The 25,901-nt window shown below is 39.1% G+C and overlaps 1 protein-coding gene across 10 annotated transcripts in view; it reads left to right on the forward strand.

Annotated features, from left to right (window-relative positions):
* Positions 1–25,901, forward strand: part of PATJ (PATJ crumbs cell polarity complex component) — a 156,718-nt gene that overhangs the window by 17,086 nt on the left and 113,731 nt on the right. For all 10 annotated transcript variants that reach the window (XR_008468023.1, XR_008468024.1, XM_054211587.1 and 7 more), the window contains exons 9-17: positions 2,014–2,116; positions 3,834–3,922; positions 5,168–5,306; positions 5,563–5,697; positions 12,123–12,199; positions 14,646–14,702; positions 15,731–15,865; positions 19,346–19,510; positions 21,196–21,324. Coding sequence is in view for 8 of the 10 variants with exons in the window: in XM_054211587.1 (XP_054067562.1) it covers positions 2,014–2,116; positions 3,834–3,922; positions 5,168–5,306; positions 5,563–5,697; positions 12,123–12,199; positions 14,646–14,702; positions 15,731–15,865; positions 19,346–19,510; positions 21,196–21,324 (1,029 nt within the window). In the remaining 2 variants the exon portion in view is untranslated. The remainder of the gene's footprint in view (positions 1–2,013; positions 2,117–3,833; positions 3,923–5,167; positions 5,307–5,562; positions 5,698–12,122; positions 12,200–14,645; positions 14,703–15,730; positions 15,866–19,345; positions 19,511–21,195; positions 21,325–25,901) is intronic.

Here is a 25,901-nt window from a genome sequence, read left to right on the forward strand (position 1 = left end):
GTTTTTTTCAGTTTTATATTAATATTTTATTTCCTTTAAATTTGCTGCAGTAGACAACAACTGAAACTACTTAAGTCTGTGCATGGGCATAAGAAAACAGTCATATTATCTGTACTCTCCAAGATACTGACAGCAATATCAGCAGCCTCCCTGGGCTGACTGTATTTAGGACACCGTACTTTGATTCTTCCAGACTCCACTTCTAATGTTTCGCATTCTACCAGTAACACTACTTAGAGAAAATTTCTGTAGCAGCAGAGCACTGGCTGTGAAGGGCTTTTGATTGTCAAAATATCAGGACTCCCAAGGCTGCAGCTCCATTTCAGATGTTGCTATAGGCATGTTTACTGTTTTGGTTCCCTCTTCTAAAGATAAGTGACAGAGCATCAAAACTTATCTTCATCTCCATCAGCGTCTTATGGAGCAAGAGAGTTGGAAAGCATTTAATGAGCTTAATGAGTTGGGTAGTGGAGGGACGTGTGTGTGATAAGAAAGGAGATAGCTGGCCATCGATTTCTCTTTCAGTGAAAAGTGAAATAGGTACGGCCATAACTTTGTCCTGCTTTTAATATAGGTCCTTCCAAAGCTGATATTTGGCAAGCATTTGATTAAACTTCTCTTTTGTTCACTCTCTTAAGACATGTTTTCCAATTTCCCGGTCCATTTTTTGCTGCTGGCAGTGACACAATCCCTCTCGATTTCATCACTTTAACAGACCTTACTCTCATCGTCATCATCTTTTTGATCTCATTGGACTGTATCAGATTACCGAAAACAAACAACTTTATGTATTTGAGTTTATCCCTTGCAATCCCAGGTCTATGTGCTTGATTGTTTTTCTCTTTGGTATCATCAATGTCTTTAGTGTGTCCTGCTTGAACTCTGTCTTGCAGTTTTGATTTTTACTTCTCAGGGTAGAGCTGGACAGGCATACTGAGTCCAGCTTTGTGGGCACCTTTTTCCGTAGACTCCTCCAGTGTAAGGTCAGATTATATTGAGAACAGATCATGTTATGCGTTTCTCTTTTCAAGTATTGTTTGTTATGGGAAGTCATCTTATCAGTTCAACAATAAAACATTTCCAAATGAATACCTTCCCTTCCCCTTCAGGTCTTAAAAATAATTTTCATTGAATGCGAACTATTGAGTCGTCTTTGCGTCCCATTGCCTTAGACAACTTGGAGGCTTCCAGTGCTCTTTGCCACTTGGTGGCGTTCAAATCTGACCAGGATCAAATCAAAGTCGTTAAGATGATGTGTGTAAGAGTGACTATTGGAATGGTTTTGTGGTTTGGGATCTAGCATAAAACCAAACAATAAGCTTAAACACCTACCTAGTCTCTTGTATTTGCATTTAAGTAGGCAACTGCTTCTGTAGCAGAGATGTGCCTACCATGGATACACATGGCTTCTTTCATTTCAGGGCATCAAACCGGTTTGTTTTGAGATCCCTTTCCTGCTGCCCCTCACTTCCTTAGTAGGTGATAACAAGGAGAGATAAGCACCACTTTTTCTGACAGAAATGTGTGATGTGATAACACTGTGTATTTATACCAGGGTTTTTTGCTTCTTAACTGTCCAGTAGAAAGAGCTCAGGCAAGTGGATTCATTCCGTTGTTTATCAGGACTAACATGTGAAAGGGAGAGAAGAAATTCTGAGGGTATTCAGGGTTTCTGTTGTTTTGTGGGATTGACTGGGAAGTTTGTTGTTACCAAGTGGCAGTGGAATCCAAAGGGAAATGGCCCCGGAGCAGTATAACGAAAGCCTTTGTTTTACATAAAACAGGTACGTGGAAAAAGTATTAGGAAAGAATTTAAAAAGTAACTAGTGACTTTGAATGACCCCTTATTTTCAGCAGATCTTGCGTATATCTCTTGCAAATATGATCACTCCTAAAATAGGAAAATCAAAATCACTGCTTACTTCTCAAGATCTTAATTAACCTGCAACATTGTAACGGTACTGGGAAATTAAGAGATTTTTTTTTTTTTACTGTCTTGTGCTCTATTTATAGGATGATACCAACCTTTTTGAGACCTATGATGTTGAGCTTATAAAAAAGAATGGACAGAGCCTGGGGATAACAATTATTGGATATGCTGGCACATGTGATGTAGGTGAGTTCTACAGGATTTAGTAAAGTCTAGGACAGAGGCTTCTCAAATACCCTTTATTTACTGTGGGGAAAGTGGATAGTGCTTGTTTGAATCTTACGGAATTTATGAAGAAGATATTTGGAGAACTTGCTGCAAAGTGGAATTCGGTCTCAAATTTTTTTAAAGAGTTGTAATTAGCTTACAAAAATAATTCCCATGTGACTGCTGGACTGTGAATTTTACGTGCTTCTGTTACTGTGCAAGACATTAAACTGTAACAGACTGTTCCTGCACGTACAGACTCTATCACAGGTTCCTGTCCGCACTGTTCCTCATTTTGCCCCTGTGATGTATAGCACAATTCGGATAGTGCGTTTTAAGAAGAATTTTAAAAACAGAGTATCGGATGTTCCCATTTGGCATTAACTTTTGAATGGCATCTCCAGTATGTACAAAATAGCGCAACGTGCAAGTTTTCGTTTGTCTAATGAATTGTAGGAGTTAGAGTGGAAACAATCAGTCAGATTAACTAGTCCATCTCTCTGCCAGGCAGGAGATGCAGAGAATCGTAGCTGTGTGTGATGCGTATGCCGCCTTCACAAGATGATGTACTTGTCTTTGGCAGATGGCTGTTTCCGTGTCTAAGCTCTGGGAACAGATTAAAATACCTGTGCTAGGATATAGGGACATGGAATTAGGTTGTGGGGTTTTTTTTCTAAATCCTTTTTAAATTAGAGCTGTTAACTCATCTTTCAAATATTGGTTCCACAAATTATATCTTTAAAATTGACTCAACTGAATGTCTGGTTTTACACAAAAGGGGTGGTGCTTTTTATGCCCTCCCCTTCCTTGTGGGACTCAATAAAGTATTCTGGGAATGTGGTGCAGCTGGGGTTCACAGGAGATCCAGGAGATGTTGCTGGCCCGGAATCCCAGGAGCGCTTGCCAGGAAATGGGGAAAGGTAGAGGGGTTTTGGTGAGCATGGACAAACCATGTTGGGCAGGTGTCTGAAGAAGGTTAGTGTTCAGAAAAGGAGGGATGAAGTGTCAGGATTCACTAGAATTAAAGATCAGCATCTCATATTTTGCAGGAGTTTGTGTAAAGAAAGGGTTACTGTTTCAACTGGTGATTGGGTTTTTTTACTGTCTTTTTTGGTTTTGTTTTAATTTCCTTGTTCTAATTAGAAGTTAGAATTAATAGTCAAACATCAAACGTGACAAAGGACAGCTTTTCTAATTTCCATGTTTCTCTTTTTTTTTTTTTTTTTTTTTTTTTAAGAAAAATCCTTTTTGATTAAGATTTAAAGTACTAAATTCTTCAGCTGTAAGATGATTGAAGTCCTGATCAAAGTACTTAAGCACATACTTTACTTTTAGCTTAGGTAGTCCTATTGAAATCAAATGCAGCATGGATTTAAGTGATTGTGGTTTAAAGCCTGGGTAAGCACAAGGATGAATCCATGGAGGAGGTGGCCTTTTCTGGGCCATTTTAAGGAAAAAATGTTGAGGTCAGTGTACAGGTGGTTGTGTTGGTGCTGTTTTTTCCATCGGAGATCCTCAGTTGTTCTGTGTCAAGCTGCGTGAGTGGTAACATGCAGACGTTGGTGGTTTACAGAATCATAACTTTGTGGACAGAAGTGTGTGAAAAAGACTGTAACTAAAAATCTTAATAGGAAAAGAAACAAATTAGGTTAATGTAGTGACTTGTTTCTGTTCTCCCCCCCCTCCCTGCCAACAGAACCTTCAGGGATTTTCGTGAAAAATATAATACCTGGTAGTGCTGCTGACCACAATGGCCAAATTCACGTTCATGACAAAATTGTTGCTGTAAGTAAAATTGTCTGCTTATATATTGTTGTAGAACTAATACTTCATTACACATCTTGGTGTTAAAAGAACAACGTAGTAAAGACTTTCTCAAATTAATTAAACCTTCTCTGCTTTGCAGAGGAAATAATTTGGTAGTTCATATTTGTTTAGGTAGATTTGTAGCAGAAATGAGCTTTGGCTTGCTGTGGTTAAAATATTATTTTATATTCAAAGTAGTCGTAAATAGTAGTTAACTATCAAAGAGGCAAGCATTTGGATTAAAATGTTTCAGAGTGGAGAATCTTGGCTTTTGGCCTGAAGTAAAGTTGAGCGACGTTAGCTTCTATTTGGATTGAATGGAATTTGAGGATGGTTAAGATTTTGCAAGATGTGGCACACTGTTTATGATCCTTAATGACTATGTAGCATAGTGTGGATACAATCAAAATGTTAATAGTCACAATTTAGGTTTAAAAACCCAAGCTTTATGTGTAGAAAAATTAAAACCCATTGAATAACAGTGATTTGAATAATAGCCAATTTTGTATTCACAGTACAAGCAGGAATGAATTACACAGTCTTTTTGTTTTAAGAGATAATATTTACAGAGATATGATTTTAAATTACTTTTAAAATGTGTGCAGTGCCAGACCTTCCAAAGTCAGCTTCTCCTTTGTGAGAGTGAAAATTAATACAACCTTATGCTTTTATCTGCAGCTTTGCAGGAGAAGCCCCTATTGATGCATGATCTGACAGTGAAGTGAACAGAGTATTTTGGGTGTAAATTAAAACATCTGAATTAATGTAAGAATTGGGCTGTTCAGAATGGATTATATGAACAGTTATGTGTATAGGCATGTGTGGGGCATGTTAGAAATCTGTGAGAAAACTAACAGCGATAATGAACTGAACAGAGTTCTAGGCTGACTACTCTTGCTGGGAAGCTTCATCCACAACACTCCTCAAGCTGGTTTTTGTAAGCAAAAAAATTGTAGGGGGAAATCAGTGTGTACTTAGATTGGTAAATTCTGTTTTGTGGTTGCCCCATGAAGACAGAACAAATTACTGTTACGTTTCCTTTTAAAATGCATTTTGAAAATATTATCTAATTAGTGAAATGTAACTGATTTAATGAGATTGTTTTGCAAATACTACTGTCGTGGGTGAATAACCCTATAATTTCTGCAGAAAATAATGTGCATATGCATGCAGCCTGAGAATGTAATGTGATTACTATTATATGATATGGTTTTCTTTTTTTAGGTTGATGGAGTTAATATACAGGATTATACAAACCAAGAAGTGGTAGAGGCGTTGCGTAACACAGGACAGACTGTATGCCTTACCTTACTTAGAAGGAAACCTTCTTCTACTGTTTCTCCAGAAAGAACTTCAGATGCATGTAATCCCTATTTTTTTTTCTTTTTCAACTTTCTCAGAAACAAATTTTATTTTTCACTCAATTTACAGTTACCTAATTTAACAGTTAGGTCTAGATACCACATGATCCTCTATTTTGTAAGGGCACGCTGTAGAAAATGAGATACTTAAAAGAGGAATGGAAAGAAACAGAAATGAGGAATTTGGGAAAATTGAGTGCAAAACTCCTGTGTAGCCCCCCCCCCATGTGATTTATTTTTTTTCATCTGTTTTTGCAGTGCAGCCAACTATTCCAACCTTTGTGTCCCCTGGAGCAGTAAGGACTGAAACTGGTGTGGGCACTAAGAATGGGGAAAACCAAGAGCAGAAAGATAATCTTCGAAATGAAAAGAAGCAGAATCTACATAAGACAGGTGGATAGGATATCTTACAGTGTCTTTTCTTTGGAATCTTTGGAGTCTTTGGAATTGTCTTTCATCTGTTTTCAATGCTGATGGGCTGTCATGGCTTACTCCATCTTTAGCTTTTGCTCTGTAATGCTTTTTATTCAGGTCCCCCTGAAGTAAAGCTCTCCCTGTTGGATTTATCAACTCTCCCACCCCTCCTTGTCCCCAAAATGTAGCACTGTCCACAGCTTTGCCGAGAGTTCATTCTGTGTCATCACAGAGGTCACTGATGAAGATTCTGGATAGCATTAGCCCCTGTAGCTATTGACCTTCTCTCATAACTGGCTGTCAAGCCATTGGTTAATGCTGTCTTTGATCCCAGTGGTCCATTTAGTTTTCAGCGTATTTAGCAGTCATCAAACCCATGCTTTCTCAGTTTCCAAATGAGAATGCTGAAGTAAATAGCGTCAAAAGCTTTGGTAAATTTGAGGTGTATTACACCCTTCATCCACATAGCTATTTTAGCAGTCGGAGTGGTCAGTTATTGGGCAAATCTATATTAACTGTTCCTGATTTGCCTTCTTATCATTTTTATGTTATGACTTCAGAAGTGGATTCTGAGAAGTATCTCATCATCTCTCCAGGTCCGAAGGTGAGACTGACTGGCCTATAATTCTCTGGATCGTCCTCCTTGCATGAAGTTTGCCTTTTCTAGTTATTAGTGATCCTCCTTTGATTGCCATGTTTTGTTGTGGGTTTGTTTGTTTGTTTTGATTATAGACAATGGAGGTGTAGCCCTTTCAGTACTCTGGAACGAATCTCATAAGCTCTGTAGAGCTAATGCCTCCAGCTCACCGGTTCCTCTTTCTAGCCCTGGTCCTACTCTGATGACCTGAGGTGTCCTGCCTGCAGTCTTCTCCTAACAGAGAAGATTTGTTCATCCTCCTCTGCTGCCAGGGCCCTGAACCAGATTGCTGGGTGAACAGCATCAGGAGATGGAACTCTTTGGAGCTCACATTTACTTCCCGATCCAGTGTTACCTCAGTCATATCTATCTTCTTGCCCTCACAGGTCTTAGGCTCCTGTGTCTGTAGAGTCTTTAAAAAATATTCTGTTGGTTTTCTGTACATCATGTCTGATGCCCATTTGTCGCAGTTTCCTCTTCTGGCACTGTGGTAACTTCATCAGAACTCCCCTTCTGAGCTGCTTGACTTGGCCTCCTGCAACCTCTGACCTGAGCTGCAGCATCCTCCCTCAGGAGTTTTGACTGTGTAGGGCTTCCTGAAGGACCAGAGGTAGCTGCGGCAGCAGGGACAGGAGATAATGTCTTGTGACATGTCTCGATTTGTAGGTCATTTTCCACACGAATGGTGCCATTTCCATGAACATCTGTCTCACCTGTGTGACACTTGCCATGTAATCCTGTGAGATTCCCCACTTGGTAATGAACTTCTCCTTGCTTCCGATGAACTTCTTTCTTCCTGCTGCTTCCCAGACCCAGCTCATTTCCCTTGTGGTGCTAATACTGTTGAGTGCTGCTTCCTCCCGTGCCACTGCTGGAAACTAGAGCTCAGTCTCTAGACGTGCAATTTCTGGCTTGCTTGTCCTGAGCTTACTAGTGCAACTGGAAATTGTTGACTGCACACCTATGCAGGCAGGTGAGAATCTCTGGTTTGGCAAAGGCTTAACAGGCATGTAAAGACCTGACAGCTGGAATCGGAAGGTGGACAGGAGTTCAAATTAGGCATATGTTTTTAACAACAAAGGCAATTGGACATAGGGGCAGATCACAAAGGCTTTGGTTTTTAGCTGACTTTTGAATCAAGGTTGGACGTCTTTCCAGAAGACATGCTTCAACTCCCCTACAGATTTCTGGGCTCTTCTACAGAAACTTCTGGGTGAATTTCTACAGCTTGTGTTAAAGTCAGCATAAATTATCCTTATGGCTTCTTGTTTCTAAGATATGTAGATGTAATAGAGGATTCTAAATTATGGCTGTCAATGAATAACAATTTTGCTATGATCATGGAAGATCTGTCAGTATTAAAGACAACCTGGAAACGAGACAAATGTAGCAGTTCCTATGTTCCATTCTGGTTTACTTTTTTGTCCAAGCCTTGTAACCAGACATCCTTTGTTGTGACTTTTGCGTGTTCTCAGAAATAGGAAGCCAAAACAGAGGTGGCTGAGTAGCTGAGATGTGAGGCTATCAAAGCATTGTTTTAGCTGTATGAATGGAAAAGCGTATATTGATTTGTAGTTACAACGGATTAATAACTTAAGGATTTAGCAGTAAGATGTATTTAGGGGCAGAGGAGCCAGCAGGACTTAGACTCGCTATGACTGAGGCTAGAGAAGAGCAACACATGCTGTCCTGTGTCACGTACCCAGTCCTTTTTTACTGGGGAACTTTCTATGCATAATTTTCTTTTTCTACTGAAGCGAACAATATCTCTGTAGTCAGGTGCTGACTACTCGTGATTGGGTTGTCTTGTGTCACAGGCTGCAGATGCCTGCCCTGACGCAAGGAGAACTTTCTGAGGAATTTGTTACCTAATACCTCGTGCTGTGCAAATACGGTATATCAATGCCAGGATCAGTTTATGCTGGCGACTAAAATTGCCTTCAGCTGGCTTGCCGTTAACAAACTCTGTTAGGCTCAAGGTGTGTTATCTAGATATGCCTTAGCTGATTCCTGTTCTGTTGATAATCAGCTTGGATCAAACTCTATTTTTGAGCCCTTTTCATAGCAGACCCAAACTGCTTTGATGTGGATCCACTGCCTCTCCATAAATACTCCAAAGCCCTTAGTTTCAAAAGGAGTTTGTAATCAATTTGTATGTGTATGAGTGTCTCCCCTTCAATTCTAGCATGGTGCAAATCTTGTGATCCCCTTCCTTGGAGCTCTGCGGGGTGTGATGCAGATGCACCTGGGTCTGGCAACTACTTCATTTCCTGGAATTCACAGCTGCCGGTTGGACCCGTGCTGATTCCTTCCAGGGGCAGCGTGGTGTATCTGCACTGCGTTCCCCTGTGCATCGCGTAGCAAGCGTACTAGGACATCTTTCTATTCTCTTATGTATCCAAGGTCCCCTTACCCTGGAGAATACAGGCTAATGTGTTTGTATGTGCAGTGTGTCTTGGGATACCAAAATTTAAACACTGAAGATACTGTTTGCAGTTGGATACTGCCCTTGATACCATCTAGCAGTGCTGGTCCTCCTTGGGCCGGCAGGATAATGCTGTGGGCATGACTTCCAAACTGAGTAATGAATCAGGAACATTTAATGCAATGGTAAGCAAGTATCATTGCTTGATGTAGTGAAAAACCACTTTAAGTTACAAGGTTCTGCAAAAGCTCTGTGCAACTATAAAATGTATGTGAGTATCTCTGTTCAAAACTTGAAATACTTAGTTGCAAATTTTACTCAGACTGAAATACGATGTATAAGATTTCACCTTGGAATAGAATTTAATGGCCAAGTTTAAATTCCAGAGATAGGTGCTTATTTTGGACATGGTGATGGGCACTTCATTATAACGGTGCTAAAGTAAATACTGCTAATTTAAGGCTCTGACTAAACTCTGGAAATGCTTTTAGAAGTTTAATGTAAAAGGTATGTTTTATAAAATATGTATTACTTCCCTTTAAGCGCAATTGTGTGAAATTCGTATTAAATTGTGTTTCCTGGAGAGGCATTAAAAAGTAATTCTGGCCAGGCAAAACCATGCTTAAGCAGTTCTGTTACAAAGGCAACATGGTTTAGGATGCAATGTGCAGGAGGCCTGAAACTCTCTGCTAGCACTAGAGGCAATTAACTTAACAGCTGCATCTGCAAGGCTGCAGGCTGGGCGGAATGGCTTGCTTTTGCCTTGCAGCAGTACTCCAAACCCAAAGATGTGATGATGGCGCTTAAAAATGGCTGGGGAAAAATATCCAGCAGCAGAGCAGATAAAGGTAGTGCATTAATGAAGTGCAGTAGACCGCAGTGCACGGCCTTGTATAGTACGTTTGTGAAACCAGGAGGAAATTGCAAGAAGATCCCAATTTTGAAGGTGCTGGCAATTTTGACCAGGAAAGATTATTTTTACAATACACTTGGGATTTATTCTTGATGCTTGCTAACTAGAAATAAAAAAAAACCCCTGTATGGAAGTGCAGACAGAAGGACAGACTAAATATATTAAAAGTTGTTGCTAATGAGAGCTGTCCCTGGCAAGCGTTTTCATTTCTGAGGCCTTGCATGTTATAGAAGATGTGGTACGTATGTCAGGTCATGAGAAATCCAGCTGGATGAGAGACTAGAAAGAAACTTCCTATTAGCTGCCATGTGGAAAAAGCTGTTTGGGGAAAAAAGGAGCATTTTAAGTGAATAGGGTGGATTGGAATTGAATATATTTAATCCAAATCCTTCCAACCAACGTTTCCACTGTTCTGAGGAAGTCACAGGCAAGGCCTTCAAAGTGTGTTTGAAAGAAAGAAGGGGGGAAACTTCAAATGGAGACGCGCATCAGCACTTGCTCTGAACAACTCATAGATTTTGGTAATGTGTTTTGGAAGTGACGAAAAAGTCTGTATTCAGCCAGCTGAACACAGCTTACAGTTACTGAACTGAACGTTGAGCCTGACCCTAAGATTCATTACTCCTGGTGAGCCTTAAAAATCTATATTTGGCTGCACAGGGGATTGCAGGTGCTTAGGTCCTGTGTGTTCATGCCTTAACTTTGTACTAGCAGAAAAAGAGACTAAAGAATTTCTGTCCCTATGTATTTCTGCAAATAGAAGGGGCAGAAAAACGCACTGGTGTTCTGGTTTTGCTACAGCTGGGAAGTAAAGATAGTGATCAGCCTGTGCTTGATAACACGAAGACAACTTCTTGGAAACTTCAATTACATTTCAATGGAGGAAAAACCCCTTAACTCACAGCTGAGAATTTCAGGACAATTTGTTTTCCCTTTTTTTATTTAAGGAGATAATTATTTAAGAGAGAACTGTCGGCTGTATTTACAAACCCAAATTTTTTTTCTTGGTGGGATTTCTTTTGGGTGGCAGAAAATAGTTATCTGAATTCCTGGAATCCTTGAATATCTGTATCTCCTTGAGCCTATAGGTTAAAGAAGCTCTGGATATTTCCAAGTGAAAGCTCAGTTGTTGGGCTCTGAGGAGTGGGGTTTCTCAATAAAGATCAGACAGAATTTGCCTATCTGACGTGACAGAAAGTGAGTGGAAGAGACACAGTGATGGGTTTTGTTGTTGTATAAGTTAACTTAAATCTTTGTTTTTAATGAGCTGAAAACTTCAAAGTTATAAAATGATGTAATGAGGGTTGTATTGCAGAGCTCGTGTTTTATCTTTGCAGCCTAGAGAGGTGTTGAAAGCAGAGGCCGCCTGGCATCCCATTCATGTTGGCTTTTGCTAGTAGGTAGGCTCCGAGCTTCTCTTGGTGTCTTCAGAATTCCCCCCTTGTGGTATTTTACTCACTACTTTGTGTGCAAAATGTGAGGTTGTGATTTACATCCTAAATTTAAGTACGACACATCAGCAATACTAAGTGGTCTGTGCCTTGCCTAGACATCTGACAAACTATTACAGTCGTTCAGGGGGAAAAAAAACAGTTTTCGGTAATTCAGAGCCCAGTTGCTGCTGCTGTAGCTGCTAGATGGAATTTGCTTTAGAGCTTGATTCTTACCAGTTAAACATTGCTTCGGTTTGGAACTTTATATGTGCGCTGAGCTTCTGGATGAGGTCAAATGCAGGGCAGCCAGTCATTTTATGCTGTCTAGCTCTGTCAAATTGTCTTACATGAATGTAATACTGCCTTGGTTGCATAAGTAAGAAAGCTGAAAAGATATAAATGTCAAGATAGCCAAGTTCCCACGGAAGACTGGTTTAGAACTGGAGCTTATATTAAAGCTCATGTTACTTACTGGCCTAATTAAACTAGACAAGCCTTTATACCTGCCAAATATATAAATAAAGCCTGGGACTGCGTTGTGCTGATGCAGCCCCTCGATAACAGCAATATCTTGTCAGGTGTTTTACTTCTTAAGGGGGTTCATTTTGGTGGGAGATGATGCTTCCCTGGAGTGGCAAGCATTTTTATAGCAACAAATTATGAAGTCGTGTGAAATTTGTTTTGCAGCCTGGATGAATGATTTATTTACAGTACTATATGGTACAGAACTCACATCTCATCAATTCAAGCATCACCTCTTCTGCCTCTCAATTGAATAAATCACACGTTAGCAGTAGCTGACATTTTGCATTGTTTTCCTAAGAAAGACATTTTCGATTTGCACTGTTTGATAGACTCAGCTTAATGCACTTTCCTTTTTCAGATTATTCCCTCTAATCTTTTATTTACACTGAATTTATATTGAAGTATTTAGGAGTAACTGTACTTCTGAATGTACAATATGCTTGTAAATCTAATATTCACTTTCATATTTAGGAAAACTCCCACTCCCTCCAGCACATGAGTTGAAATCCAAGTGGGAAAACCTGCTGGGACCTGAATACGAAGTTATGGTATGTTATCTTTCAATAAACTACATTCATGTATGTCATTTCTTTAAATTACAGATCTGTGCGCTTCGCATTACAGGCTGTTTATTCAACGGTTTAGTGTTTGGAAGAGATCAGTAACATCAAATTTTGATTCCCTTATCATCAAGGCTGAAATATAGAAGTGTTATAATGAGTTGTTCAGGTTTTTGGTTTGTGGGTTTTTGTTTTTTTTCATTCTGTTTATATAGGTACTGTTGTTATACAGATACTAGACAGAAACATCGATTTAAGAAAATCAACTGTTCTTCTAAATCTGCATCATAGCAGCCACTTAAAATACGTGGCATTTTTATGATTTCATTTATGATCTATTTGTTTTATTGTGCACTGGGAAAAAAAGGCTCAGGATGGAGCTCCTGTGTTTCATGAAGAATCTTACAGTTTTATTAGAAGAATGAAAGAATGATTTTCAAACGTGCTGGGAAAATAGGAAGTAATTCACGGTAGTGTAACTTTGTGGTGCCAGTGTCTATTAGATATTTCTTCACTTCATAGTAAATAATTGCCAAGCAAAAGATTGTTTTGATGAATCTGCATAAGGAGTTGACTGAAATTGTAATTCACTACTGCTTTTCAGTGCTGTGTTAGCCAGCGAGTACAGATAAAAGACTCCAGCCAGTCTTTTTCCCGAAGACTTAAAAAATTCTCACCACCACCAAGAAAATGCCCTGTTTGTCTTTGCAATGCTTGTCCAGTTGATTTAGAGACACTTATTTTTACTACTTGGAGTAGCCATCGTTCCAGTCACTCACTGGAAGATTTAAAGTAGCTTTAAGAATCGCCTTGAGAAACTCGCTTCTCTTCTTTCCATTAGCACTCCTTTAAGATCTGAAGTTCATGTAAGATTATGTACATGATGCAATAAATCTGTTTGGCTGCCCACTTCAGTTGCTTGGTATTCCCATCCTTACATTTCAAGAGTCTGATATTACTTCCCTTAGCACTATCACACTTCCCACAGAGGACAAAAACCTGCTTAGTTGGTGAAACCGTCCGTTTCTAATTCTTCTTTAGCTGCCACCAGTAAAATGTCAGGAGTGAAAATGTTAATGATCAGTCCTTTTAAATAATAGAAGGAAACTGTTGTGGCATCCCATTTTGAAAGTAATTTTTCGGTTCTTCCAGTTCTTGCCGTCTGTACCTACCTCTAGTCTTGCTTGGCTGCATTCAATAGCAACGTTTAGTTCGATTTCAGCCTGATAGTGCACTCCCTATTTCATGCCATCCTCACTCCTACGCTCAGCCCCCAGAAAGTCACCCTGAAGCTGCCTACGGGTTTGAGTATTCTCTCGGAAGTATTTCTCTTCAGAGGAAATAGCTGTTTGAAGAGAGGGTTTGGTGTCACTCATGGCTTCTGTGTTGCTGATCCTTTGTGGCACCAATGGAAGGAGCCGAGATCCTGCTGAAATGGAAAGAGACCCTGAAGTCCGTACAGGGATGTATGACTGCCTGGTATTTGTTGCCAGGTACGGAAGCGTGAGCAGTCAAGCTGAGGAGTTATCAGTCATAGATTCATTTAGTTACAACCACATGGACAGGAAATGGATTCTGTCTGTCGGGGAAAAATACCCCACGTACTGGAAAACAAAATGCTGGAAGCCCTCTTTAACATTAAGCCTGAAGAAAAAGCCGAGGCTTAGTATTGTTTCATAGGTAGAAATTCCTAGTTTCCTGCAAGGCTATGTATTTTCCAAATCTAACAAGTTTAGCAATCCTCCCAAACATATTCAACTTCAGTGTCCCAAACTCCAACCCAGGGCCATAGATCACCACAGATGTCATCTTATTAGATTTAAAATTGGAGTGAATAACTTTCTAAGGTTACAGATAAATAAATTATGTTAAGGAAGAACATTACAACAAAAGTGGTGGTGAACATAGTTACTTTATTAATATCAAAAAATGAAGATATTCTGAAGGGATTTCTTGTCACCATTTGAAATAATCCACTTTGCATTCAAATTTGGTAATTAAACTCATGTATTTCAAGCCATGTTAGAAACATGCTGCAGAAGATGGTGGTTTAGTCTAGATGTTAGGTGGCTGTAGTAATAACTTAAGCTATCCTAGTTTTCAAATTCTGATTGGCAAGTCAGTTTGGGTATTTGTGTCAAACATAATGGCATTTTGTGCTTATACAGGATTGCTGAACTTGACTAAAATTGGCACTCAGGCTTCGGGAATAGGATAATATCGGAGGCTGCTAATAGTGCATAATCACCACATGCCTTGTTGTAAATGTTCTGTGTCTGAAAGATTTTTCTAACATTTGTTTAAAATTATTTTATGTCAATATGACTTTGTTTAAGTACAGTTTATTTTGCACAATTTTTTTGCCAGAATTCATCATGCTGGTAAAGTCTTTATTGTTTTGCTATTGAAAAATGTTACGATGTACGATTTGTAGGTTGTGAATGTGGATATGCCCTTTACGGATGATTCGGAGCTCCAGAAGTACTCCAAGGTATGACTTACATGATGGTTTCCTTTATGGTATATGTTGCCAGAGTGATCTCAGAATGACACGTTTTGTTTCAAAAACTTAGTGGCTTTGTGGCTCTACCTTACTGGTCTGATATCTTTTCGTAGTATGGGCAAATGAACCTTTTAACACACCACACGCACAAAGCACAAACGCAAACCATGCATATAAGCTTCAAATTGTGGGGTACTTAATTGCATTGAAATTCAGTTGTTGAAAGCCAGTACGGAGTGGAGCAGAGGATGAAACTGTTGAACAATGTCATCGTCCTGCAGAGGAGTTTGCCATAGTGATCCTGACTCAGGGAGAGGGAGGTCCATGTAATTGACAGCTGAAATTAATTTCAGACTTTCAAGATATTTTCAAGATATGTACATTAGTATTGTGCAGAAGAGGTTTGTGGAGGTGATGCATTTATATACTTGTGGGGATGTCTCAGTGAAGAAAGGCCATGAACTCATAAGCAGACATGGGTGTGAGGGAATGTTGAGGATCAATGGATTGCTCCTTTTACTTGAATATCCAGAATTAATTGGGAACCAGAAGGACAGTCAGTGTTTCAATTTAAATGATAAAAAGCCAGAAAATGGCCAAACTGAAGGCGCAGATGCTGCTGATCATGTCTTCTCCCCAGGTTGCCATGATTTCTGCTGTCTTGTCTGGACAGTGTATCAGTTTTATGCTAGTCTTCCTAATATTAGCAGACACGAGACACTAATGGTTGGAGGCTCCCTAGAGAAAAATCCCAAATTCAGGAGGTAACCTTATTTAAGAATACAGTTCAAATTGCCTCTTTCCCCCAAAGGGCAGATTGGTTGATTTCATTTGTGCAAACAATTTGTATAGAGAAATTATGGACACTTGTGCTGTAATGCAGATGATGTCAGTATGAAGACTTAACCATCTTACTGTATGCTTAGTTTAATTTGGTGAGCTACTGAATCCTAAATGTGTTTATATTGTGGTAGATAAGGATATATACGTTCGCAGCTGTACTTCTCTTTTGGCAGCTATTACCCATCCACACTTTGAGATTAGGAGTTGAGCTTGACACGTTTGATGGACATCATTATATATCATCAATTGCTTCAGATGGCCCAGCTGCAACACTTGGTCTTCTGCAACTGGAGGATGAACTTCTGGAGGTAAAAAACAAAACAGGCCCCCCTCCCCCCCCCCCCCCCCAGCCCAAATAGAACTGATATATTTGATATGTTTCCTGTTTGCTTAGCCTTCTTAAAAATGCTTGTATTAAATTGTACTTCGGCTGCTGTGTGCGCAATAGTTGTATTCAAGAGCTGGTTGTGGAAGCAGTTAGAGCAGTGCTTTGGAAGTCACATTCATTTCCTTCACTGTTTCATTCCTCCTTTATGGACAAAATGTCAAATTCTTGTGACCTCTTAGTGACTTTGTGGGGTTTTTTTCCTGAAATATTTTAACATGAGTATGAAGAGTTATAAGGGCAGAGATAATGTGTGTGTTGAATGTGTTTGTATGTGTGGTCCTTCAGCTCAGTCGTTTGAGCAATTTGGCATTAGCGTTTGTGGTAGATAATCTTTCTTAATATTTGTCACTCCTAAAAAATTTACAACAGTCTCAGGAATAGTGGTTCCTGTTACGCATTATAACTTGCTTGTTGAGTGTTGAAAGACATTTGTGTGTACAAGCTAGTACATCAGTTTGTTTAAATATGTATAAAGAGGTATTGGGGCAGCTTTGAAGTTATCGGAATCAGACCAGACCTATTTGCTCAGGGAGAATATTTATTTGATAGTATTAAAATAATACCTATTTTGCATGCCCGTGTGTATGGATGTATATCTATCAGTTTCTCAGCCTGCAAGTGGAAAGACATGAATTTCCAATTGAATACCTGCTCTTTGTGGAATGTTTTGAATTTGAACCTTTTTTAGTGGATGCAAAGAACACTTAATTGACATCAATGGGAACAGAATTAGGCCTTCTGAAAGATTAATTTGTTAGGTGTACAGCACTTGCTTTTACTTGTTGTTCACCCTTTAACATCAAAAATTCATACTGATATCGCTAAGACCTAAAACATTTTCTTCAGTTATTGCTTAATGGAGGAAATCTTGATTCCTAAAGGAAGGGATTAATGGAATGCTAGAAGTGTTGTTTAAATTCCTTGGCCACTAAACAAAAAATTGTATATAAACAGCAATAATGCAGTGCTGTAGAGTAACTTAGGAAACTTTACTTGTATATATTTAACAGTTTTGCTTATTACTGTGTACTTACAATTAAGTTCACAGATATGTCCAGAACTAGCGAGTGTAATTTTTTTTCTACTCTGTAGCTGGAAAAAAAACCCCAACAAAATAAAAATGTGCTCCGGGGCTAAAGCTATATATGCCAGGTTTAGCCCAGGGTATGTTTTTGCAGCCAAGTTATAAATCCCCTTAAGTAGGGGTTTGCAATGGAAAAAGTGACAGCCCCATTCCCCAAACAAGCAGCTCTACCTGGGCCTGATACAGTTGGGATTAAAATGTGATCAGCAAGGAATTTTTTTTAATATATAGTGAGGTTGAATGTTGATTATTTTTAATGATGTGTTTGAATTATGATAGAAAGCATGGTATTTTATTCCCCTCCCCCCCATTTTAGCTAATTTCATTGTGTTCTTTTTTAGGAATAAATTGCTTCCTTGTGTCCTTCTAGTTTTGTTAAAAAATTTCACTCGCTCCTATTTGATGGCACAACTAACCGGAGCGGGCTGGTGAATGAATGGGGTGTTGGGCACCTCGCGTGTTTAGAAGCTGATTTCTGGCAGCTGCAAAAGGAGAACTGGGAGTCCCCAAGTCTGCTCGGGAGCGTGTGGTAGCTCTTCTCCATCAATCACGGCACGCTGAGAAGTGCTGGGAACTTTCCACCGCGCTGCCGCTCTCAATGCATTAAAAAATCCTTACGCGTAGATACTTCTGCTTAAATAATTAACTAATGGATTAGCCTGATAGCTCAGCAGTTGCTGTAATTCTTACAGAAAAAAACCCATAGCAGTTCATCTTACCATGTTGGAGGCCAGTTACACCGCTCTGAATTTTTCTCCTTGGCTGGGTTATAGTGTGAGAGGAACTCTGTGTTTCCCAGCAGCATAAGCTATATTTACACTGTAAAAAGCACAGAGGAAAAACTGGGAAAAAATTGAGGTGATCAGGAAGAAAATGGTGACTAAAGTGAGATTGCTGTCCAGTCTTGCACAACGTCGAGGCCCTCTCGAGAGCAAGGAGATCTGGGAAGGATATGGTGAGGCTCTGCCTCAAGTACACATGTACAGAGGTGTGTACGTGTATGTTGTATATTTACGTGCTGTATTTTCTAGGATCAAATGTAGATTCACCTACATTAGTGTTGCAGTTTGGGTACGGAGTGAAGCGTTGAAGAGAATCCTCAATTATCCCCACTTTCTGTGCTTTGGTTCATGTTGCGGAGTGGCCTTGGATGATGGGTACTCCATTCCTAAACCAGCGGTTGCACCCTGGCGACTTTGGACATTTGGTCATGAGAGCAGACTTGAGGCAGCCTGGAAGAAATCTCTGAAACACAAGAGGTGTCGGGATTGAGTCTGTAGCGCTGATCGAGTTAAATCCCTGCTCTTTTGGGGCTGCGCTGCTTATCAGTGTAGATGATGATCACATCTGTGACACCTACTGATGTTCTGCATTCCTCATATTTAAGGATAATGCTGTGGTGCAAACAGATGCACCCTCGTGATCCTGCAGGTTATAAAATAGGTAACAGAGCATCGAGTCACTGTAGTTTTATTTTCCTAAGGAAGAACACCTGCAATATTCCATTTTTAAAGCAGCATTTCTGTCTATCTATCTATCTGTCTATCTATCTATCTTCTTTTTTTTTTTTTTTTTTAAGTCTGTGGTTTAAAACATCTGTTAACAATGGCCTTATAGTCTGTTGTCACTTGGGATCTAAAGCTTATGGAATGGTAAGCTTTGACCCTTGTCAGGGTTTTCTGATTAATTACTGTAATTGGTTTCTTTGTTACTACATAAACATTCTTGCATGTTTTCTGTAGGATCTATTTTAGTTTCAGACATTTTGTTACATTTTAAGCAACTGACAAAGTTGTGCTAGTTCTGTCTTCAAGTTTTTGATTAGAGCTCAAAATCTGTGCCTTCCTAAAATATTTTTGAAAACTAAATTTTTATATTTTTAAATTCAAACACGTAAGCCTAATGCTAAAAAAAAAAAAATAAAAAAATTCCCCAACAGAGAAACAGGTGAGAATGAAATAACGATACAAGGAAGGATTGAGGCTAGGAAAGGTAGTGAGCAGAAGTCAAGTTAGAGGAAGCTGAAGAGAGCAGAGATGTGATGTAGCAGTCAGGCGTCACGAGATCTTGCAGATGAAGTTTTATGGTAATGCATGTATACTTCAGAAGCATACATTAATAAAACTATGCAAGCTTTGCTGGAATCCCTACGTAAAACTAGACTTTCACATTCAGCTGGGGAAAGACATTTATGCAAAAACAAACAAACAAACAAACAAAAAAAACAGCACAAAACAAACAAACAAACAAAAAAACCACCTGGTTGAGATTCTTCTAAATGTCTTGGTGTGAATGTGTGTTTCCCCTTCTGTGCAGGTAAATGGAGTTCAGCTATATGGAAAATCACGCCGCGAGGCAGTCACTTTTCTAAAAGAAGTGCCACCCCCGTTTACACTGGTTTGCTGTCGGCGCCTTTTTGATGATGGCAGTGAGTCTCTTCTGGATGAACCCACTGTGGGAGCTTCCCCTCCAGAACAAAAGGTAGACTTCTCATGTCAGTCAGTTGTGTAGAAGGACAATAACTTTTTGAAAAAGTGCATGTATTTCTGAGAAAGTGTTTTAGCTTTCTGAGGACAGCATTTCTGGTTTCCTTTTGCTGTTTGATCCAGACTGCTTTTCAGTCTCAAATAACGTTTCTTAAAATATGTAGTTATACGAGGCAGTTTTGTATTAAATTGTCATATAAAGCTGCCTTTGCCATTCGCTTTGGGCTCGTAAGGGACAGCTGGTGTTTGAGTGAAAGATAGCTCATGTTTGCAACACCGGTACTTTTACTATAGTTTATACAGGTTGGTCACGAGAAACTTCATTGTACTATAAATACAAGGCAGGTAAATCACCGAGCTGGTATGCTGACTATGTACATCCCATTCATCATTCTTACACTTAATAGGTGAGTGAGAGCTCTGAATTATACTAAATCACATCCTTGCCACCATTAGCTGATTACTTCCATGTTCTGAGTAGGTTTTTATGGAACTGGAAAAAAATGAAACTTAATGTTTCTTTCCGTTGCGTCTCAAACTAAAGCTTGGCACTTGTAATGGTTGGTCCTATTTATAAAAAGTATTTACACTGTGACTTCTCGTCTTTTCTGATATTTTCTGATCTAATTTCCTCTAAGGTGGAGGGTTAAACAAGGAATATGGATGTTTCATGGAAGAATAAGGTGTACAGTATTACACCTTTCTGTAAATGGCCCTTTTTGTTGCAATAGAACTTGTTCCGCTGTGTTTTTTGACGTTGCGTTTTACGAAACATTTTGCATGTGCATTCTGTCAGTTGCACATCTTTGCCATGAGGTGATATTGAGTGAACAGAGGTTGCCTTCTCCTCATCTCACCATATCTCTGCTTTCTTTTGTCAAAAGTATCAAGAAAGAGTGCACGGAAGAAAAATTTCCTCCTTTTGCCTCATGACAGTACTCTGTGTAATAGGCGTATTTGTCCATGGAAATAAAGTCAAATCAGTGTGAAGTTAATGGTACAAGACTGTAACGTTTTTCTTGGGACATCATACATTGATATTTTGTAAAGATTGTATTGATAAAATAACTGTAATGTTAAAACACTCATTTTAAGTTAGACAACAAAAGATGCCTTTTTGGAAGATGTATTTATGAAGACCCAACAAAATTGGGTAACTATACCTCTTTCTTTTATACCTTAGCACAAAAATTATGAAAGAAACTGCTTTTTCGAATTAGATACTATTTGTATCATTACAACGTAAGAATTTTTTCTTTGCGTATTTAATGCCACAAGTATCAGATGTGCCCGATCGTCTGGTCTTTCTCTTAGCTGTCTGTGGTTAAATCTTTTACGCTAAGATATTTATTTTTCCTTTATGCATCTAATGGGACAGTTGAAGTTCATCAACGTGTAACAGGTTAGTAATATTAAAACAACACAACTAATTTGACTAATGCATGGGTATTTGTATGCCAGCTTGGGCTCCGATGCTCAAAACATGTAGGCATAGTCCCATGGGAGTATCCAAGACAGCAAGCCCGAGAAAACTGGGTGCGTAACATTCAATGAAGTTGTAATTCCATAAAAGGTCATATTTTAGGGCATGTATGAGCCATTAATAATCAAAATGTTGAAGGAATAGTGTTTGTAAAGAACTGAAAGAATAGTATTTGAACTAGAGCTTTTATTTTTCAGGTGAAACCTGAGGAAGACATAAATCCTGAGGAGGAAGAAGGGGAATTAGCGTTATGGTCTCCTGATGTGAAGGTTATTGAACTGAAGAAAGACAAAAATGGGTTAGGATTCAGCATTTTAGACTACCAGGTATACTTTTCTCTACAACAAAATACTAAAAATCCCTTTGATCTTTTGTCTTGTATAGTGCCTTAAAATGTTTTGTGATGTTGATTACTGGGCAATCGACTTGGCATTTGGGCCTAGAAACCGTGTAGGGAAAAGTAATTTATTTTGAGGCCAACTCTATAAAGTAGAGCTTGTTCTAAACTGGTCTGATTATCGGACATGATAAAGTGCAAAATCTTTAATCAAACTCCACCTCATAACTCTGAGTTTAATGGCTAAGTGTTGGGAGGAGGTTGGGTTTTAGTTTATTTTGTTTTAACTTGGAATGACTTTTCAACTATGAGAGCGGCAAACTTTCTTAGGTATTGTGCCAAATTATATTCTTAAGTCTTAAACTCCTTAAAAATCACCAGAAAAGTCTTCAATTGGGGGGAAAATTCTACTAAAATTAATGAATCCTTTGGAAAATATTGGTTTCAATTAAATATGTAGAAACTCTCAAAATCTGTAGTCAGAATGAAATGTTCTTCATGTTTCTAGTCAACGTGATATATTTTTAAACTTCTACCCGTGATATTTATAAAGGAATAAAATAGCTGGATCACTCTTCATAATAATACACACATCACATAAGAATACTGCCTGAACATTGTAGTTTAATAAAACGTGTTCAACTGTTGTGCATAAACGTCAAGCGATATAAAATTCACTTTTTTGATACAATAAGGAATGAATTGGGAGTGAATTAGGATAAAAAATATTTGAAGTATTATGCAAAACCATTAATTCTATATTTTACCAGTGTGATTTAAGATTACTGAAAATAGATCCTGTTAGTCATTTTCGCTGACACATGTTGTGTTGCGGTGCCAGCTTTACTGTAGAGTCGCTAGGAGTCTTTACAGAGCAGTAATACACAGATTTGCTTTTAAGTTCTCATATAATCAGAATTAATGAAGGCTTTAATAACAGGCTTTTTATTTACTTATTCGCAGATGCAAATACATGAGCAATGTTGTGGTACTTTCAGCTAAATTTAAATACATTCTAATCAATTCTAAATGAGTGGTAAACCACTTAATCTCAGATCTTTATAATTTCAAGATATTTATGTATAAAGTATGCTCTTTTGTTTGGGATTTGCCTCTTAGATCTTTTACACTTTTCATCATCTGCAGATTAATTTTTATATAGAGATATCTGTGACTGTGTTGTGTGTTTATGTAAATACATCCGTCACATTCTTGAGTGCAGGGCAAAGAAAATAAATAATTGTCCATGCAAGACTGGAGGCGGGGAAAAAAAAAACTATGTGGTTCCTGGGAGGCTGTTCAGAATTCTTAAAGCAGATTTGCTGAGAAGCACAAAATTACAGTGAAGTGTTTAATTGTGGCTTAGAGGACCTGCAGACCTAACTCTGTTTTCTGCATTTCTTTTGCAATTTTACCCTCCTTTAAAAAATGAAAGGTTTGGTTTTTGGGTTTTTTTTTAGACATGTACTCTTTGTTTTGCAAGAAAAGATTCAAGTGTTATAATAGCAAATGACACTACTTGCACTATGTATCCATTGATCATTTTGCTCATTTTGAGGTATCACATGTGGTGGGGGTTTTTTGTTGGGGTTTTTGTGCTTTTTGCATTTTTTGTTTTGTTGGTTTTTTTTTTGTTTTTAAATGGCGAGTATTCACATGGCCTAGCTTCACGTATCTAAATGAGGTGCCTCAGTGAGGGACCAACCTTTCTAGGCTCCCACTACGTTGACGGAGGCAGAGTGGGGAGGAAAATACTTTTTAAGGGGTGGTTCTGAGCAGAAGGCCTATTCCTGGTGCTCAGAATTACACTTACAAGGACTGACTCTCTCTGTCCTTTGCAGAAGCTTAAGGAAACTTCGGTGTTACGTACCCACCTTGGAGGTGATGTGACTGTATTCTGAGTTTTTAAAATCAAATTATTTCTGTGGCTTTTGGTTGGAATGGCACTATAGAAATATCAGTAGGACTTCAGAAAGATCAGTAGGAACAGTAAAGTAACGTTCCAGGAAAAACAACAGTGAATCGCTATTATTTCATCTTTCTTTCCCCCCCCCATCAAGTTTTGAAAACATCTTTGAAACGCTACTGCAGTACCAGCGTATACCAGCCCGTTTTAGTCGCTTCTTATGAGAGACTGGTGGCTGTTATCTGCAGTATTTAAGAACCCCTGAGATCCTGCTCGTACAGATGTGCTCATTTATGACAGTGAGCGATGCCAGATGCGCTGCAGAAGTGGAAGAACACTGAGCAATTAGACACCAGGCTGCTTGCGCCGCTGTGGAAGTTTCTTCCTACTGCTTTCCATTCATGTTTGGTATTTGTTTTGGAGCACGAGCCTTTTTACCTTTCCATCTTAATTTTGATTATAGAAATAGATATGGTGCTGAATACTCTCGTGGTATATGCTTTATGGCACTTGTCTTTTTGTTTTCTCAAAACTAACTACATACTTGGCGTAAAGGATATTGTGCCTCAGTTGTCTAAAAAGCTGTGCTTCCCAGGTCACGCTCTGAAAAACAGTATTAGTGAAAACTCTTCACGAGGCAGAATAGGAATCTGAGTACGTAGAAAACTGAATGCTGAGATCAAGAAATTATTACTCTGGTATATTAATTTTTAATGGGCTGTCTTTCTAATAATGTTTCATCTATCACATAAATGGATAAGCATATCCCAAGTGACTTGCAGGATATTCCCAGAAATGTACAAGCATAATTCCAATGCCTATATATTTTAATGAACTAATTACAAATTAATTATACCAATTATGCATAATCAATAGTATTTCTACTTTGTCCTGTGTTTTCTTTTGTCTGTCCTTAGGGATTTAAATGCTTAAAACAGAGCTTTCTTTTTGTAATAAGGCCCTCTTGAAAGGGCTGTACATACGCTCCTAAAACTTTGGGATACCTTTAGGGCAATAGGGTAGACTTACCCTTTTTGATGTAAAAAGACTGTCTTTATACAGGATACTGTTCAGCTTCACGTGATCACTATATATATCTATAAAAACCCTTTTTTCCCTTTGCTGAATGTCCTGATTTGTAATTATGTGGTAGGAAATCTAAAATCTTTGAGAGTGCTGCTTTGCTGGCAAGGTCAATACTTGGCGAGGGGGGCAGGTGGATGGGGAGGCTGATCCTGTGTATTCTTGAAATGATCGGTTTCAATGGATATTTTTTCTTCTCCCAGTGTGATGGCTTATTTAAATAAGAAACACTGAAGAGGTCTTAAAATGAAATCTTCTGTGTATTTTTTTCTATTGTCACCGCTGTGTTGGGATCTTGTCAAAGCTCTTAGGCTAGACATTGCTTTTTCTTGATAACGCTTAGATGAAAAGCCTGCAGAAGGAGAGGTGGCGGCCGCTGTGGCGGGAGGCTCTGCGTGTGGCAAGCTTCCTTCAGCTGATAACGCATCGTGCTCAGCGCTGCTGAGGAGCAGCGTTGCGTTGCTGGTGATTCTATCTCGAACAGGGACCCTGCCCCCCTTTTGGCCATTAAAAAGGTGTGCCGTTCGGTCTTCTGGCCAACTTCTCCGTGAAGTAATATACTCTACCTCCCTTAATTTCCTTGTAATTTCACTTGGAAAAATTGCTCTCTTTTTCACCTCTTAACTAACTTTTATGTAGTGTTGCTGGCACAGTTAGCGGCAAGTATGTTTTGATGGTGAATGAGGGACCCAGTACACTGTTTGTAGAGTGCTTTGGGATCATCTGTGATGCAAGAGGCTACAGTAAGTGAATTTATTGTTCTTTGTCAATGGATGTGAAAGTATCTAGCTTAGTAGTACCTTTGTCTAGCCTGAAGCTAAACCTCCTAGCCAGCAGGTCAAGAGCTACGCCATTGTTACCGAGACCAATCCTTTTTCTTAGAAAGAAATGAAAACAGACGAGGGCATGGTGCGTCATCAGGTTAAAACAGAGAAGAAATGCTGTATAAAAATGGTGGTAATCCCAGGGGGTTAGAGGGAGAGGAAAGAAAAATCACACAAGATGAAGATTTTGAGAGGGAGAGAGAAGAGATCACAATAGCATAAAAGGTACTTGAGTGGCCCTGAAATAGTGTTTAGCAAAGACCTGGTGTGTGCAGGCCAACGGAGTCTGTCAGTAATGTTTTACAGAAACATTGGAAAAACCACAGGTAGCTGAATTGCGGATTTCTTGAGGCAGTATTGACCAGAAGGTAACGTGAATGGTCTGATGAGCTTTTATCAAATTAAACAAAAAGCTGAATGGACTTTATGTGGAGCTTAATTTACTGTGCTTTGAAGTCACAGTATTTTAAAGCAGCTGTTTTAAAGTGTGTGAAACTGGAGGGGGCAAGGGCTGGAATAGAGAGGGTTGACGTTTTCCATAGCTCTTAGGAATGCCTGTGAGATGCTCTTTCTCTCCATTTGTGATTGAAAAGTAAGTCCCCAGCGCCTGGCTGCTTTTGCACAGTCCCAGTTGCCCCATGGACCTGTCGGGCTGTAGGAGCTGATGGGCTCACCTGCTCCAAGTGGTCTGTACCGATGTGGGTGTAAATATCTGCCCATCCATGGGAGCAGGGACAGGCCCATCAGCACTGT

Source organism: Rissa tridactyla, chromosome 8 (genome assembly GCF_028500815.1).
Source record: "Rissa tridactyla isolate bRisTri1 chromosome 8, bRisTri1.patW.cur.20221130, whole genome shotgun sequence".
NCBI classification, from domain to species: Eukaryota; Metazoa; Chordata; class Aves; order Charadriiformes; family Laridae; genus Rissa; species Rissa tridactyla.